The sequence below is a fragment of the Plecotus auritus genome (genome assembly GCF_963455305.1).
Source record: "Plecotus auritus genome assembly, chromosome: 6".
In the NCBI taxonomy this organism is placed as follows: domain Eukaryota; kingdom Metazoa; phylum Chordata; class Mammalia; order Chiroptera; family Vespertilionidae; genus Plecotus; species Plecotus auritus.
Window position 1 is genome coordinate 141,390,095 of NC_137773.1, and position 17,909 is coordinate 141,408,003.

The 17,909-nt window shown below is 45.0% G+C and overlaps 1 protein-coding gene across 1 annotated transcript in view; it reads left to right on the plus strand.

The window, feature by feature from the left end:
- Nucleotides 1–7,511: 7,511 nt before the first annotated feature.
- The window catches only part of SLC6A11 (solute carrier family 6 member 11), a 110,432-nt gene continuing 100,034 nt past the window's right edge, over nucleotides 7,512–17,909 (plus strand). The window contains exons 1-4 of the mRNA XM_080675185.1: nucleotides 7,512–8,028; nucleotides 10,943–11,077; nucleotides 11,201–11,341; nucleotides 13,572–13,662. Of these exons, the coding sequence (XP_080531311.1) occupies nucleotides 7,791–8,028; nucleotides 10,943–11,077; nucleotides 11,201–11,341; nucleotides 13,572–13,662 (605 nt within the window). The 5' untranslated portion in view covers nucleotides 7,512–7,790. The remainder of the gene's footprint in view (nucleotides 8,029–10,942; nucleotides 11,078–11,200; nucleotides 11,342–13,571; nucleotides 13,663–17,909) is intronic.

Sequence of the window (17,909 nt, forward strand, 5' to 3'; positions counted from 1 at the left end):
TCTCATTAACATAAACCCAGTTGTAGTGGAAAGGAACTTGTTATGAATAACATGACACCTATTTGACCTGTATAGTGCTCAAGAGGCTTCAGGAACTGAAGAAAAGACCAAATATTATGACAAAAGATGCTTACATTGCTCTTTCACTCCAGAAATTCTGAGGGTTTTAAGAGCTGTGAGCCAGGAATCATGGTTGTAGACTGAATACTAATGAGAAATAGATATTTGGTCATTCAGATGACCAAATTTCTTACAAAGCACAATATCACACCCAAAATATTATCATTTCAACGTGTAATCAATATTTAAAATCACTGATGAGAGGTTTTACATTCTTCTTTTTAATACTAAAAGTGTTTAATAGTCACATTTAAATCACTGATGAGAGGTTTTACATTCTTCTTTTTAATCCAGAAAGTGTTTTATAGTCACATTTAAATCACTTGTAACCACATGTGTCTGGTGGCTACTCTACTACACAGTGCAGTTCTAGGTAGTTGGCACCCCAAGCCCACTGGGAACTTCCACAACTTCATACGTTTGCCTACACTGTGCCCTCTGCCTGGCACAGCCTCCTCTTCTTTCCTGACTTCAACTCCAGCTTGTACTTCATGGGCTCTGTGTTCCCATAAGACATATCCAACTCTTTTTAAGTGCCTACCATGCTGAACTATTGTTTGTTATCTCACTGAAAGGCCAAGACCACTTCTGAGCTATCGCTAGCATTTAACCCACTGTGTGACACACACACACACACACACACACACACACCAGACCTTCCATCACAGTTGGGTTTTAGAGATAACTGTGGGTCTCTCTCTGGGAGGAGGATGTTAGGACACCAAGAAAATTTCTTTAAAAATTCCCCCCATTATTTTTTTGTAGTGGGTCGCAATAAAGAAAGTGGTAGACCATTACCAGTTTGGCTCAGTGGATAGAGCGTCAGCCTGCAGACTGAAGGGTCCTGGGTTCAATTCCAGTCAAGGGCATGTACCTTGGTTGTGGGCACATCCCCAAGTAGGGGGTGTGCAGGAGGCAACTAATAGATATTTCTCACTCTCTATCCCTCTCCCTTCCTCTCTGTAAAAAAAAAAAAATCAATAAAATATATTTTTTTAAAAAATAAAGTGGTAGAAAACATTACTTGGAGTGGCATTGTTATCAGAGAAACACTGAACCAGAGAGCTATGATTTGGGCTATATGTACTATAATAATAAAAGGATAATATGCTAATTAGACTGGATGTCCTTCCTGACGAAGTTGGGGCCCGAGGGAAGCCAGCCCTGGTACTGGGTGCTGGAGGGAAGCTGGTGCCAGCAGCCGGGGGAAGGAAGGCCTACTCTTGCACGAATTTTCGTGCATCTGGCCTCTAGTCTTTAATAATCATTCAGTTCTTAGTTTATGATCCTCTCAGGAAATATCTGAGCAACCTGGATATATAGCTACAAGGCACTGTATATCTGGGGCCAGCAGGGAATATGGCATATTACGAGCTGGCTAACTCGGGATCAGTGCTGACATCTGTAATAAGAGGCTCAGAGCCACCATGCTGCACAAGTCCAGAGTAACCATGCGAATGGTGCTCTGGAGTTGAGCACACAGCCCCTGTGGCTAGATGCAGTGGTCCTGAAAGCCCTACCTGTGGGTAAGTGTGAATGTTTGTATCATGCCACTCACATTAGACATCTGAATCAGAATACTGAGATTAGATATAAACACAGGAAAACTCAGAACATGAGAAACCACGTGTGTTCGCAAACATAGATGCTGCCCAACTCCAGAAAGACTGCAGCTCAGAACCCAAGTGTGAAATCACTATTTTGGAACTTGGACAGCATTTTCTCACAGATCCAGGGTCCAGATGGGGGTTGCATCCAGGATATAATGATTAACTTTTGAGCTAATGTTCTTGGGCTTAGAGAAGAAAGAGGATATGAACTTCCTCTTTTGTCCTCTCCTTTTTATACCGAGATCGAACAGGCAAAGATAACATTCATGTGGGTGAAACCACTGGCTACAAGATAACCTAATTAGACCTGGGAGGTCATAGAATATAAGTCAGAGAACTGGGTTTGAATTTTGGATCCACTGTGTGGTTTTGGACAAGTTGCTCAACCTCTCTGAGCTTTATTTTCATTATCTGTAGATCACTGGGGCCTCTGCTTCAGTCTGGGTTTCTCTGGGGGCACCTTAGCTAGGGCAGTTCTGCTCTATGTGTGTCTTGTTTTCCTCCTGGAGCAACAGACTAACCTGTAACATCCTTCACATGGTGATGGGAGAAGCAGAAGATGGCAAGAACTGAGGTTTGGAACTGGCACATCATCCCTTCTTCCTCATTTTGGTGGCCAAAGCAAGTCAGATGCCTGAAAACTGGTGCTGGGAGGGTACTACAGGGTTATATGGTAAATGGCATGGACACAGGGAAGAGTGAAGAATTGGGATCATTATTGGAAATATATCAGAAAAAAGTATAGTGGTAGTAATGAGGGAAGATAAGGCAGAAAACTGTTTTCAGAGACTCTCACGATTGGGAATTCCCTACCCCAAGTCCCCTTGTGGTCTCCCTGCCATGTCCAGACCAGCTTCCACTTCTGCATCTCCAGCGCTGAGGATCGCTCCATTTCCTGGGGCAGATTATTCAGACTGGAGGACTGGAAAAAGTTCTTTCTGGTACTTGATGCCTTTTTGCTTCCTCTCTTTGATCCTGGTTCTGATATGTAGGTTTTTGGTCCAGCAGCCATTCACATAATTGAGGAGAGTGCACTGGTCCAGTGGTTCTGGTTTCTCAGTCCCTGAGTGAGCCATCAGTGGGCGAATAAATCCTAAGTGGAGCAGGACCATTACCCCTGCAACAGGCTGCTAGAGTTCCCCTAACTGGAGAGACATACTTGACACCTTCCCGTCCTTACCCTCCATATCTATTTCCAGGTTAAGTCCAATGGGTTTAGTCCCATCACCATCCTTATACTCTACTCTACCATCATTTCTCCCTCTCCATGGCCCTCTCCCTTGTATGAGCTGCCATCATGTCTTGCCTGGACCACTGAGTAGCCTCTCCATTACCCCCATCCTGCCCCATAATCTATCTTTCACACCATGACCACAGTAGTATCTTAATGCAAATATGCTCCTGTCACCCACTGCTAAAAACGTTTCCCCTTTAGGCACATCTTGTTCTGCACTCTGCACCCAGCCTCCGCCTCTGTGACCATCTTTCAGGACCCCCAACACCCTCTACATCTAGTTAATTGCGCCTGTCCCTTCAGGCTTCTGTTCATCTGTCGCTTGCTCAGGGAACCTCCCTGGTCTCCTTGAGAAGGTCAGATCTCTCAGTAACAAGCTTTCTTAGCACTACAGACCCCTCTTTTGCAGCATGGACCAGAATCTCCAACCTTCCATTCATTTCTGTGATTACTTGCAGCATCTGCCTCTCCACTCTTCCGTAATGGTGGGCTGTACACTGGCTGGGTGTGGGTGTAGGAGTGATGTGTGGCTCTGCAAGACTCCAGTGGTGTAAATGCAACCGCAGCAGATTTCAAGCTACCAACAATTGTGGCTCACAAAATCCCTGAAAACTTAATAATTGGCTCTCATGAGCTGGTATGAGCTAGCTTTAGGACACCAGTGAGGCAGGCCTTGTATTCTATGATCAATAAGATAATTGAAGGGCAATAAATATTTGGTGAAGGAAGGAATGAGCAATGCTAAAATTTAAATGAACCTCAGGAAGACAATTACTGTTTCTAGAAGGTAAAAGACTTTGACTACTTTGAATGCCCAAGAACAGAATAAGGGAGTCATGTCATTTCTGTTCTCTGAGGACTATTTAGATATTTACTTAACAAACATGTCTATATTGGGCACAAATCCAAGTGCTTTACAAATACTAACTCATTTAATCTTCTTAATAATTAAAAGGTAGATTCTATTAGTATCTTCATTTTACAGATATGGAAACTGAGGATCAGAGTAATTTGCCATCGCGGTACAGCTGGGCTTTGAACCCAGGAAGTATGACTGCAGAATCCACATCCCTAAACACTACGCTGTGTTATATCAGGACTAGCTCTGGAGTGAGATATGGCCTATATTCCCCTTGATCCACCCTGAGGACATGAGTATGTGATTTTTCAGGTCATTGCACCTCAACAAAGAAAGAATAGAATGGAAAGGGTCCAGAAATGTGCCAACATGAGGGGAAATGTGGACCCTTCTGAATGAGGACAGAGTAAACAGATTAAGGCTTTTCAAGAAGTGGGCTTTATATACTTACTGAATTCTAATAGTAGGAACTTGACCTAGTCAACTTTCATAAAGAGAAATATTAAAACTTGAGAGGTGAGTTTGGGACATTAGTAAATGCACTATGTCCTCTAAATGTAGTCTCGCTTCACCTCTAAGACCATCCTAAAAGATGAAGATAGTCAGGACCGTTTTAATGAACCAAGGGCACCAAAGCTTAGAAGTTAAGGGATATACCCAGGCCACAGAACTACCCATTAGCATAAATGAGCCCAGGTCCCCACCAGAGTATGGTCAGCCTCCACCTTCTCATGCTGGTTCAATGTTACTTCCCAAGCAGGTCTCACAGAATCACAGCTGTTCAGAGGAAGTCAATTCCTGGAGCTAATTGTGCTGAGCAGCAGTACAAGGTGAAATGTAATTAGATTCAAAGGAGGTTTACATTGATTCGGTGGTGATAGCCTAATATTGCAATAAAAGAGTTGGGAATGTGTTTCTAACTTTTGATGTGGCTGTTCATTTTAACACAGGAACTCCTAGGTACTAAATGCCTACAGTGTGCAGGGACTATCAAGGTCAAAGATGAATTCCTTTCTTTATTGCCCATTCTGTATGCAGCATTGAGAATCACCCCAAAGGAAATGAAAACACTGATGTGGAATTTTGCATGGGAGAAAAATGGCACTAATATAGAGGGAAAGGCAAGGACAGTCAGACTGTGGGGTAATTCTGAAAGCCAGGGTCGTCAGTTTGATTTTACCCTGTAGGAGAAGAATGGCCAATGAAGACTTTTTAGTAAGGGATCCACATCATTGTCATCATCATTACAATAAAAATAATAGCTACTATATACAGAGCACCTATTGCCGCCCAAGGCTTTTAGCCCTCATACCCACCCCCTGAGGTAAGAACTAATATTAACTCTACTTAGCAAAGAAGGGGCCTAAGACAGTGGTCGGCAAACTGCGGCTCGCGAGCCACATACAGCTCACGAGCCGCGGTTTGCCGCTCTATTGACTAATGAGTTTGCCAACCACTGGCCTAAGACAAGAGATAACACATAAGGGGCAGAGCCTGAATCTGAACCCCCATCTACCTAAATTCCATTTACTCTCACCCTAACACTCTGCAGCAGCTTTGCTTTTGAACACATCCAGGACAACACATGGGGATATAGGTTAGGGAGCCACCAGCATTTAGTTGGGTGGTTAAAGGCATGAGGAAGACCAAATTTAAGAGGAGAGATAGGAAGACCAGAGAAACAGGGAAAGAAACTGCAGCTGAAGCAGGCTGTGTTAAGGAAATCATGCAAGTGTGAATTTTAAGAAGGAAAGAAGGGATTAACAGTGCAGAACGCTACCTAGAGGTCAGGCAAGATGGGGATGGACAAGGAACTATAGGCTTTGCCAAATTAAAAGGGCTTCCGGGATTCACAGACAGCATTTTCAGAGGAGTGGTGGGGGTGGGTGCCAGATTGCCGTGGGCTGAGAAATGAGTGGGAGGTGAAGACAGGGTTGGCAGCGTGTAAACTTACTCTTTCAAGAAATATGATAGTGAGGGGCAAGGAAGGGAGGAGACCTGAAAGGGGAAGATGATGGCAGGAAAGGTTCTCTAGGGCCGTGGTCGGCAAACCATGGCTCGCGAGCCACATGCGGCTCGCGAGCCGTGGTTTGCCGCTCTATTGACTAATGAGTTTGCCGAACACTGCTCTAGGGGGATAGAGATGGTAAGAGACTTGAGCAGTTGTAAGCCAGAAGGATAGGAAAGACTGCAAGACAGGGAGGCTCTCTCTGACACAGCCCCAGAGGAATGGAGAGCACAGTGGGTGGCTTAGTGAGAGCTTACTTGGCGGACTTCTCCAGGGCTGGGAAATGATGGAGGTGGATCTGATTATCTTTGTAGCCCCTTGAAGATCTGACATTCTTTCCCCTTTCTTCTTTCTTTCTTCCTTCCCTCCTTCCTCTTTTGCTCTTCCACAAATATTTACTGAACACCTACTCAGTAAATAGGCTAGGTCTTGTACTAGGCTCTGTGGCTACTATAATAAACAAAACAATGTACAGGGTGAGGCAAAAGTAGGTTTACAGTTGTTTGTATGGAAAATAATATAATCCTATATAATAAAAGGCTAATATGCAAAAAGACCAAACGGCAGAACAACCAGTCGCTATGATGTACACTGACCACCAGGGGGCAGATGCTCAATGCAGGAGCTGACCCCTGGTGGTCAGTGTACTCCCACAGGGGGAGTGCCGCTCAGCCAGTAGCCGGGCTCAGGGCTGGCGAGCTGCCTCCACGGCAGCGCTAAGGATGTCCGACTGCCGGCTTAGGCCCGCTCCCTGCAGGCCTAAGCCGGCAGTCGGACATCCCCCGAGGGGTCCCAGACTGCGAGAGGGCGCAGGTCAGGCTGAGTGACCCCCCTGAGTGCACAAATTTCGTGCACCGGGCCTCTAGCAATAAATAATACAAGAATAAACTCTGTGTTTCATGTACTAGTACTGAGAACTGTAAACCTACTTTTGCCCCACCCTGTATAGCATCCTCACAATTGAGTGGGGAGACCAGCATTAAATAAGAACATGCACAAATAGTGTATGTGTGTGACTACACATTGTATGATAGTCACTGAGCACTTCCAAAGTAATAAGTACTTATAAGCGTTTCTCACCCCATAAGAAAGGCAGATCAGAAAATAGAGGCAGAGAGTGGTCAGATGACTTCACACAACTAAGATAAGTGGAGCATGAGATCAACTTAGATTTGCCTGCCTTTTGGCAGGAGCACTTATCTGCCCTGACTCACTGTGTTTAGAGCAGTGAGCACCAGGATGAACAAGATCTGTTGGTGTTCCCACCCTCGGAGAGCTCACAGTCCCTGAGCATGGGGAAGAAACCAGTTACTCCCTTTTTCCTCCAAGTGTGGCCCCTGGACCGACAGCATCCGTAGTACCTGGGCGCTTGTTAGAAATGCGGAAGCTCCAGCTCAGCCCAACCCACTGGACCAGGGGACTGACAGCAGTGGAACAAGACCCGCAGGTGCTTGGTGTGCACTTTCAAGGCGGAGAAGCCTGGTCTAGAGCCCACTGCTCTGATTAGAGATGAGACACCGTGGCTCAAGCCTTTGGAGGTCAGAGATGGTGGAACTTCAAGGCTTGGTTAAGGAACCCAGCCTAGGCCTGAATGGGAGGTTCCACTCTTGTCCTAGGCGGCCAGCGGGTGGGACAATGAACAGGAAGGAACGCAAGGTGCTCAGAGCATGCACGGTGCTCAGAGCACACAGGGTGCTCGATGGCGCTCGGCTCGCGGAGCGCGGTCGGTGCGCGTGAGGTGCTTGCAGGCTCCAGGGCCGAGCCCAGCAGAGGCGGCGTGGGCGCCCTGAGGGCCTGGCCGCAGCGCCGCGCCCCCTTTTCCGCGCCGGGCAGGGTCAGCCCGGCCCCTCAGCTCCACCCCCTGCCTCCCCCTCCCGCCCGCTCGCGCCTCCTGAAAAGCCTACCAGCCCCGGGCGGCGGCGCAGAGCCGGCCCGGCGCACCAGGCAGCCAGTGCGGCCATGACGGCGGAGAAGGCGCTGCCTCTGGGTAACGGGAAGGCTGCAGAGGAGGCGCGGGAGTCTGAGGCGCCAGGGGGCGGCGGGGGCGCGGCGACCGTGCGGGACCCGCGCGACAAGGCGGTCCACGAGCGCGGCCACTGGAACAACAAGGTGGAGTTCGTGCTGAGCGTGGCCGGGGAGATTATCGGGCTTGGTAACGTTTGGCGCTTCCCTTACCTGTGCTACAAGAACGGAGGAGGTGAGGTGGCCAGCGCGCGGCACTGGAGAGGGTGCAGGAAGGAGGAACAAACCCGGTGGGTGCGGGGAAGCTAGGAGTGAGCGCGAGACCCCTCCCGCGCCTGCGTGTAGCGCGACCCTAAGGGGAATGCCCGCTCTCGGCCACCTGGCGCGGGAGCTTACCCCCCGCCAGGCTCACCTTCCCAGCGCGCATGCGCACGTGCTCTTCGCACCTCAGTGAGCCGCCTGCCGGCATGGCACGTGATGGCTTGTCTGCCGCCCAGACCAGGAGCCTTTGCATTTGCGACCTGTACTGCCGCCTTTGGGGGCAGGAGACAACCCCTTTGAGCCTCAGCTTTCCTAACTGGAAACCTCCATGAGGAAAAGGAGCTCGCTTTTGAGTGCTTTACTGAAACGCCAGGCTCCATACTGAGCATCCCATTTAATCTTTAGACTCAGCTCACCCATTTTGCAGATGAGGAAACTAAGGGTCAGAGAAGTCACTCAGTAAGTGATAAAGATGGCGTTCTGATACCAAAGGCCTTGTTTTTAAAGTAGGATTAGACGGATAACAGGGAGTACTCTTTGGTTAGGCACTGCTGTTTGATTTCCTGCCCAGTCTTTCATTTGCTCTTAAGGCCCTTTCTATGGCCTCCTTTTGGGCCTCTCTGGTGGAGGAATTGGCACCAAGCAGTTACTTTTACTGGTCTCACAATCACCCACGACAAATAGCAATAACATTGATTTATTGTTTAGGAGATGCTTAGAGATTGGGGGTTGGGGACCAGAAAAGGAAGGTGATGAGATAATCCTTTGTAGTAACAACATTTCCAAATAAGTTTGGTGGAGATGCAGCAGTGAGTCCTCAAATCTCTCAGTTTAAGAAATGGGCTCCAGACTTCAGGAACCTCCACCTGTCATTATTATCAGAACAGCCAGCGGGTCTGAGGCAAAGGACCTTGTAAAACTTTATTGGTTGGCATAGTTTCCCCAAGACAAAGCCTGTATCTATGTATTCTTCTGTCTTTGCTGTTTCCCTGCCTCTCCAGCAGATCCCCAGACCTCAGTGAAAGTAGCTTAGAGTTGGCCGGCAGGGACCATGCTGTTAGGCTGTGTGGAGCAGGATTTGATGTGTGAGCAGCTGTAGGGAAAGCAGTAAGGGTACTGCTTTCTTTGGAGACATTCATCCTGAAGGCACAGGCTGCTCCACGCCTGCTCTACACTGGTAATGACGTGGCTGCTGGTGTACTGGCTTGGCAAGGGGCAGAGAAGCAGTGGACTCGGGGACCCTGAATGTGCCCTGCACCCTTAGCCGTGGATCCCACCTCTCTTTGCAGATTCAGCCATCATAAGCTACATGTCTGCTTCGAAACATGTGGAAACCCTTCAAAATAGCCCCAGACAAAAATGATTTTAGCAAAATATTTTCATGCCAGAAATTTTTATGTCAAAACTAAAAGCATTTATTAAAGCAGAAAACAGGATAAGTTGGGTTAATTAACAAATTCTGCCACAGATTTAAAAGGTTGTGGTGAGTAAAGTTTAAAAATTAGTCTTTTTTTTTAAAAAAAAAAAAAAACTCTAACTTTCCAAGATTCTCCATTTGGTACACAGATATCCTGATTTCATTGAGACAGTCACCTTAAGGATTACTAGTTTTGTGGATATATAGGCCAAAAGGCTTTTAAAATAGTGTCATTTGTTAGGTTCTAGAGGATTCACATGTAAATTTTAGCATATTAGGAAAGCTGCTTGCAGATTGTTTTAATCACTTAAGTTTAAATGCAGCAAACACCTTCTTATCCCCTTTCAAACACTTTTGGCCTTCTAATATTGTTGGGGTATCTGCTTATCAACTGTTTACCTTTTTTAAAAAATCCACACAGCTCTACTCATAGATTTTAATGGTAGTTTAAAGTATTTCTTTTCTAATGTAAAACTTTAAAAATAGTGTCTTGCACAGAAAAGCTGAGAACCTTTTAAAACCTGGTGGATATGGTTCTATTATCAGGATTAATCAAAATTGTTGCTATTGATCCTGCAGTTAGAGAGACTTCATTTAGCAAAAAGCAATTTCAGTTAAAGCCTTCATTTGTGAGATCAGATGGTGGGGAATGGCATGTGTTTTTCATGCTTTGTTACTAGAGAGAGAGAGAATGAGGGATTTGGAAAAATCCCTTTCTGGTTATAATAGCTCATGTTCACCTCAGTTATTTAATTTGTTTTACAGAAAGGCACAGGCAATGGGTATTGTGTTTCAAAATAGGAGCACTAAGGCTTATGGTGGTCTTTTCTCAGATTGATCCAAAGCCAGCCTTTCTGGACAGATTCTTGCTGCAAACTCTTTATAACTCAACTTCATACCTGGGCCTCAGATATAGGCGCCTGATATTGCATATCTCCTTAAGATTACTTTTCTTTATGAAGAAGCTATTTTTCAGGTCATTTCCAAAGTAAATAGAAGAAGGGGGTCCCCTCACCTGGCCTTTGGAAGTTACTTTAGAATAAAAAGGAAGGATACAACATTCAGAGAGAATGAATTTGACCTATGCTGGAGGGTGAAATGTAAAAACAAAAGAATCAAGCAATGAAACACTTTTTTTAAAAAACACTTTCTTTTATATTATCATCTTATCTACACAATAATTCTGTGTAGTGAGATAAGTGGTGTAGATATTAGGTATTAAAGCCCCATATTACAGAGGAAGAAGTTGAGGCAGGGAGATGTGAGATAGATCACTCAGGGTAACAGGTAGCAGAAGGCACAAGCCTAGGCCCACATTTTCTGACTCTGGTCCTCATCCTGGCAACCTGAATTCAAGCTCAGAGAATATTTTGTCTTGCCTGTAGTAGGTGCTTATTAAAGATTTCTTGTGCTGAACATAAAAATGGTGGGAGCAATTTTAACGTTATTCCCATATTTTGCATTCTTGCAGGAGCATTCCTGATTCCCTATGTGGTGTTTTTTATTTGTTGTGGAATTCCCGTGTTTTTCCTGGAAACGGCTCTGGGACAGTTCACGAGTGAAGGTGGCATTACATGTTGGAGAAAAATTTGCCCTTTATTTGAAGGTAAAGATTGAGTTAATCAGAAAATAAAATTATGCCTGAGTGATGTCAGGTTATGAAGAGTAGCTGAACTGTTTATGTGAGGTGGACAGAGATTTAAATCATTCCCTTTCCTTGTTCTTTCAGGCATTGGCTATGCAACACAGGTGATTGAGGCCCATCTAAATGTATATTACATTATCATCTTGGCATGGGCCATTTTCTACCTGTGCAACTGCTTCACCACCGAGCTCCCCTGGGCCACCTGTGGGCATGAGTGGAACACAGGTATGCCCTCAGGGAGGGTCTCTCTTCTGGTCTTGATGGGGGACCTGGAATTGGGGTGGGGGGGGTGTCTTTGTCCTGGAGATCAATCCTGACCTCTGGCCTCTCTCTGTGAGTCCAGATTCCACTGAAACTGAAGGTCATTGTGCACTGGGTCTGGATCCGTTCTGTGGGTTACAGTGCTGAAACCTAAGCTGAGCCCTGGTCCAGGAATTGGCATGGGTAGAAGATGATGATGCTTTTTCTTTGCTTTGCCAAATACAGAGACTGAGCCCTTTGGGGGCAGAGTGGGGACATGAGGGATTCAGCCTCCAATTTCAGCCCTGCTTCTCTAGGCATTGGATTTTCCTTTGTAAAATGAAGGGGTTAGCTTAGGGGTTGCAAACAGGGCCAGTAAGCCAATTAGGCTTTAGGTCAGTGACCAGCAAATATAAAAAATTTATTTGACAGCTCAAATTAAAATATCGGAGGACTTCACATGAAAATCCAGATTTCCAGCTTCTCTGGAAAAAATTGAAAAGATCTGGCAACACCAGACCCACATTCCCACATTCTTGCTTGGCAGCAATGGTTGCAGCAGAGAGGCAGCTGCTACCTTTGGATGAGACCACAATCCTCACCCAGTCCACTTTGCTCATTTACTTTACCTGTCCAACACAGGTGGATATATTTGAATTCACTATCCCACCCTACCGCTTGAGTAAATAACTTTTTAGATTACTGTAGATTCTAATTTGCTATTTGTTTTTCAATTTGTCATCCTTTCAGGACCGAGTCATAACCCAGAGAAGGCAAAATCATACAAACTCATATCTGTGGTATCTGTGCTTAGAGCAGACATCACTAATCAATTGTAGAACTCTTTCCTTTTGAGTTTATTGTTGACCTCAGAACCCTTCTCAGCAGTGCTCTAGGCAGCTACTGCCTTTTGACTGAAACTGGCATACATGCTTTAAGATATTCACCATCCCTGTAGTTAGGTTGTCCCTGGAAGTGGCCTGTCATCCTAAAGGCTGAGCTATGGCGAGATTGGGTAGGATGTTGGTCACCAGCAGAAGGAACAGCAGGTATTAGGCCTAGAAAGTGCTATGAACTAGCTTCTAGCCCTGCATAGCTTTGCCCTGCTCCCTCCCCTGTTGCATTTTGTGGAGTTTTCACTGTCTCTTTAGGGCCCTAAACCTTTCTTTGGCCAGGGATCTTTTAGAGATGTTTATCAAATTAAGATTCAAGGACATATTCTTGGAGGCCTGTGAGCCCTCCATAATAACTTAATTGTGTGTATTTATTTTGAGGCTACTCTAAAAATATACAAAGGTTCTGGATCATCTGCGCAACACCTTACAACAGGACAGTGAGGATATTTCAGTGCCTGATTTTGTTCGTGTTTACAATTAAAGATGTATTCTTGGTAAATAGGATGATGGCAGCCCAGGGGAAAAGAGCAGAGAGATTTAATTCATAAATGGTGCATTAGTACTAAATAAAGTTCCAGTTGAGAACACCTCAAGTTACAGGAATAAAGGTTTTGCAAAAGCATGAACAGAGAAAGATGGTGATAGAGTTGAGTCCCAAATAGTGCATGGAAGAATAGGCAAGCCAAGCCCAATATAGACCCTGCCTCCTGCCTGTCAGTTCATTTCTGTTGAAATCCATTTAATATTACAAAATGTCATTATTTTACACACCTGCTTTATGCTATCAGTTTGAATTGTATTGGGTCTGTAGTTTAGTTGGTATTTATTGGTAAATTTAATTCTAGTTTTATAGTTGTATGAATACTATAATTACAAAGACTTTATAACTCATTATTTATTTGTGCATGATTAATGATTATCTTAATAAAAATACCTTGTCAAACTTAAGTGTCTGAGAATGTTTTTTACTCTAGAAAAAAGAGCTTTGAGAAACACAACTTTAGAGAATCGGACAAGCCTTTGACAGGGAAGTAGAAAAAGGGGAAGGAGATTTGGGAAGAAGGCAGGAAGAAAGTTTGATAGGGCACATTGAGTGAGAATAAGAGAGAAAAGGCTCCCTGCCCCGCCCCCCAATGTTTCCTCCTGTTTGAATCAATCAGACCACGCCTCTCAAACTGTTTGTAAGTTATTGATTTTTACCCCCACCGTTCTTTGAGGCATGTTTACTTGGAACAGTTGCTCCATCGGCTCTGAATGTTTTCTAAGATCCAGCCCTTGTGGAGGTTAACCTTGTATTTCTTGTCTTGTTTCCACTGTAGAGAAATGTGTGGAGTTCCAGAAACTGAACATGAGCAACCACAGCCATGTGTCCCTGCAGAATGCCACCTCCCCCGTCATGGAGTTTTGGGAGTAAGTGGAATCTGACCCATCTCTCTTGTCCTGTAGGGGCACCATCCTTGTTCTGCTCAGTTAATATTGCCCTCACCCGTGGAAAAAGCCTGACCCTTCCTCCAGTCTTGCACTTCCTGGCTTCTGTGGGCATTTAATGGCGCTGGGAGACAGAGTGAGCTCTTTAGAGGTTCCCCAAAGGGACAGCTGAGAGAAATGCTTTCTTGTTCTTTGATGACATGTCAGCATGTCTAGTTGCTTATTAGGGCAAGAAGTGATTGGTAAAATGATGCCCAATTTAAAAATTTATTTTTAGCGAAAGAGAAGATGTTTGCAAAAATCTTAAGAGTATATTTAGCCTGGAAAGCAGACATCTCCAGGGGGAACAGGTGAGCTTTCTTTCAATAGCTGAAGTAGATGAACTTTAATGGATAGAGGTTATCGAAAGGCAGGTTTCAAATGTGCTTCAGGAAGAGCTTAGTCTCGCAGCATTGTCTGTAAGTACTTCTGAAAGTTGTGAGCACTCATCCCCAGAAGTGTTTGACCAGTGTAAGGCTGCCACCAAGTGTTGTTGGGGAGGTGCCTGAATCCGCAGACATTACAGGCAGTAATTGTGTGGGTGGGTGGGCATTTCCCGGGAGATGGGAATTTTTCATCTGTGTTCCAGAGGGGTTTATGACCTGGGAGTTACAGGGCTGCCACATATGGTTGTATTAGTTGTTCACTGCAGAAGCCTAGCGGGGCATTATTAACACTACTAGAGGCCCAGTGCACGAAATTCATGCACGGGGTGGGGGGGTGTCCCTCAGCCCAGCCTGCATCCTCTCCAATCTGGGACCCCTTGAGGGATGTCTGATCCCAGTGACTGCTGGCTCCCAACTGCCCTCCCCTGCAGGCCTGGTCCCCCCCAACGGCCTTCCCCTGCAGGCCTGGGTCCCCCCCCAACTGTCCTTCCCTGCAGGCCTTGTCCCCCCCAACTGCTCTCCCCTGCAGGCCTGGTCCCCCCCCAACTGCCTTCTCCTGCTGACCTGGTCTCCCCCAACTGCCCTCCTCTGCTGACCCGGTCACCCCTAACTACCTTCCCTGTTGGCCTGATCGCCCACAACTGCCCTCCCATGCTGACCTGGTCTCCCCCAACTGCCCTCCTCTGCCGGCCTGGTCACCCCTAACTGCCCTCCCGGCTTGCGTGATTGCCCACAACTGCCCTCCCCTGCAGGTCTGGTCCCCCCAAGTGCCCTCCCCTGCAGGCCTGGGTCCCCCCCAACTGCCCTCCTCTGCTGGCCTGGTCACCCCCAACTGCCCTCCCCTGCAGGCCTGGTCCCCCCCAACTGCCCTTCCCTGCAGGCCTGGGTCCCCCCCAACTGCCCTCCTCTGCTGGTCTGGTCACCCCTAACTTTCCACAACTGCCCTCTCCTGCAGACCATCTTGTGGTGGCCATCTTGTGTCCACATGGGGGCAGCCATCTTTGACCACATGGGGGCGGCCATCTTGTGTCTTGGTGTAATGGTCAATTTGCATATTACTCTTTTATTAGATAGGATGGAGTGTGTGCTCCAGAAGTGTGAAGTGTCAACCTGCATAACTGCACACAATGACCCTGATTTAGGATCATCTGCAGTAAAAGCGGGATCCCTTTCCCACGGTATTCAAGAGGTTTCCTTTGTGGGTCAAAGGCTAGCTGAAGGCTTTCTGACTCTTTTTCATCTGAAAAAATCTGGTTCATTGAAGAACCTCCCCTATCTTAATGCTCATTACTAGTAGCATAGAGGAGCATTGATTTTATGAGTGATTTTTATTTCTTTCCCAGGTACCATTCCTCTCCTTCTCTGTTTAGAAGTCATTATGCTGAATTTAGATTTATCATTCTCATGTTAATGCTATATGTATATACGAATCCCAAATAGTACCCAGGTCTTTCTTGTATGTTTTAAAATTTTACATTAACGGTACCCCTTACTTACATTTTTACAATGTTGTTTCTTTGCTCAATATTGATTTAGAGATGTGTCTCTATGATACTTGTAGCTTTGGTTCATTCCATTTTTCCTGCTATATAGTATTTCAATGTATGAATAGACTACATTGTATTTAGCCAGCTCCTCTGGACGGGCAATTAGACTATCTCCAATTTTCCACTATTATTAAGCACACTTAGTGCTTCTTTGCTGTGCTTCTGTGTTTGCATAAGTGAAGGTTTCTAGGCCATATACCTAAGAGTGGAATTGCTGGGCAGGAGGGTGCATTCATTATCAATTTTATCAGATAATGTCAAATTGCTTTCTAAAAGGACTACTATAATTTTTTGTCCAAGCAAGAGTGTGTGCGAATTTCTACTGCTCTACATACTAGACCAGCCGTGGGCAAACTACGGCCCGCAGGCCGGATCCGGCTGTTCTATCCGGTTCTCTTGCTCTCCCCTCCGCCCCTTTACTTTGAATTTATATTAGTTCACACAAACACTCCATCCATGCTTTTGTTCCGGCCCTCCGGTCCAGTTTAAGAACCCATTGTGGCCCTCGAGTCAAAAAGTTTGCCCACCCCTGTTAACTAGACAGTACTTGGAATGGTCAGAGTTTTTAAGTTTTGCCAGTGTAAAGGGTATGAAATGGTATCTCTCTATTTTATATATGCATTCTCTATTTACTTGTGAGGTCAAACATCTATTCATGTTTTTTATTCTCTATTTGGGTTACCTTGTCTGTGAACTTCCTGCTCATAACCTTTTCTCTGTGGATAGTTTGTCTTTTCTCATAGGTAGAAAATCTTGATACATTCTAAATATTAGTATCTATGCTGCAAATAGCTTTTCATAGTGTATGGCTTTTCTTTCTTATTTATTTATGGCATATAGGAGTTTCACTTTTATTGAAGTAAAATTTGTCACTCTTTTTGGTTTGCATAGTTGGTGTCTTACTTAAGATATATTTCCTTTACCCAAAGTTCTAAAACATTTTCTTTTAAGACTTTTAAAGTTTTCTTTTTTCACATTTATGAATATGATCTACCTGGAATTTTGCTTTTGCATATGATATGAGGTAGGAATCTAGTGTTTTGAAAATAAATAACTAATTTCTCCAGCAATATTTACTGAATTGTTCATCTTTCCATACTGATCTGTAGGACTATCTTCCATATATTGTTTTCTTCAAAGCACAGGTCTCTTTTGGGTTTTGCTGTTCTGTTTCATTCATCTCTTTTGCTAATTGAGTGATACTACATCTGTAGTTTTATTGTAAGTCTTGAACTGGTAAGGCAAGTTCCTCACTTTGTTCTTTTCCAAAATTGTTTTAGTCTTCCAGATGAATTTTAGAATCAGAACAAACAACTCTGTGGGAATTTTGGTTGGGAGTGTATTGAACTTACAGATTAATTTAAGGAAAACTGACATCTTTTTTAAAATATATATATTTTTTTATTTATTTCAGAGAGGGAGAGAGAGAGACAGAAACATCAGTGATGAGAGAGAATCATTGATTGGCTGCCTTCTGCACACTCCCTACCGGGGATGGAGCCCACAATCCGGACATGTGCCCTTGACCGGGATCAAATCCAGGTCCTTTCAGTCCCCAGGCCCATGAGCCAAACCAGCTAGGGCAAAATTGACATCTTTATGCTTGAGACTCTCTGTCCATGAACATGGTATGACCCTACCTTTATTTAGGTCTTTTAAAATGCCCGGTGGAGCAGTGCTATTTAAATGTGGTCTGCAGAGGAGCAGCATTAGAATCGCCTGGTTAGAAATGCAAATTCTCCAGCTCTTCCCAGACCAAATGAGTCATAGTCTCAAATAGAAGATCTATATAATATAGCACTAGAGAGGTGGCTGCTGTGGTGGGTGGGTCTGTGTGGCCTTTTCCAACCCCATCAGGTGATGATTTCTCAGAGGACTGTCACAGAAACTTCTTTTGGACCTGCACATTTGAGGATCTGTAAAACATGGTCTCTGTGCTCCCTTAGAGAATCCATCCTAAAATCCCACCCTGGGCAAGGTCTCCATGTAATTACTGTTGTTTGCACCATTCATTTCCTTTGTAACATATATGGAAAACTTCAATTAAATAATTATTTATGCAACTTGCTTGTTTATTGTCTGAATTTCCCATAGGCAGTCATGAAGCAGCACCTTTTCTGGTTTTACTCACTACTGCTGGTCTATGGAAGGCCCCCAGTGAAGGATTACAGGATAGATGCATGAGAGACAGGCAGGGAGGCAGTATTTTCTAGAAAATACTACAAAAGAAGTGTCCAAGTGGGCTCTGGCAAGAATT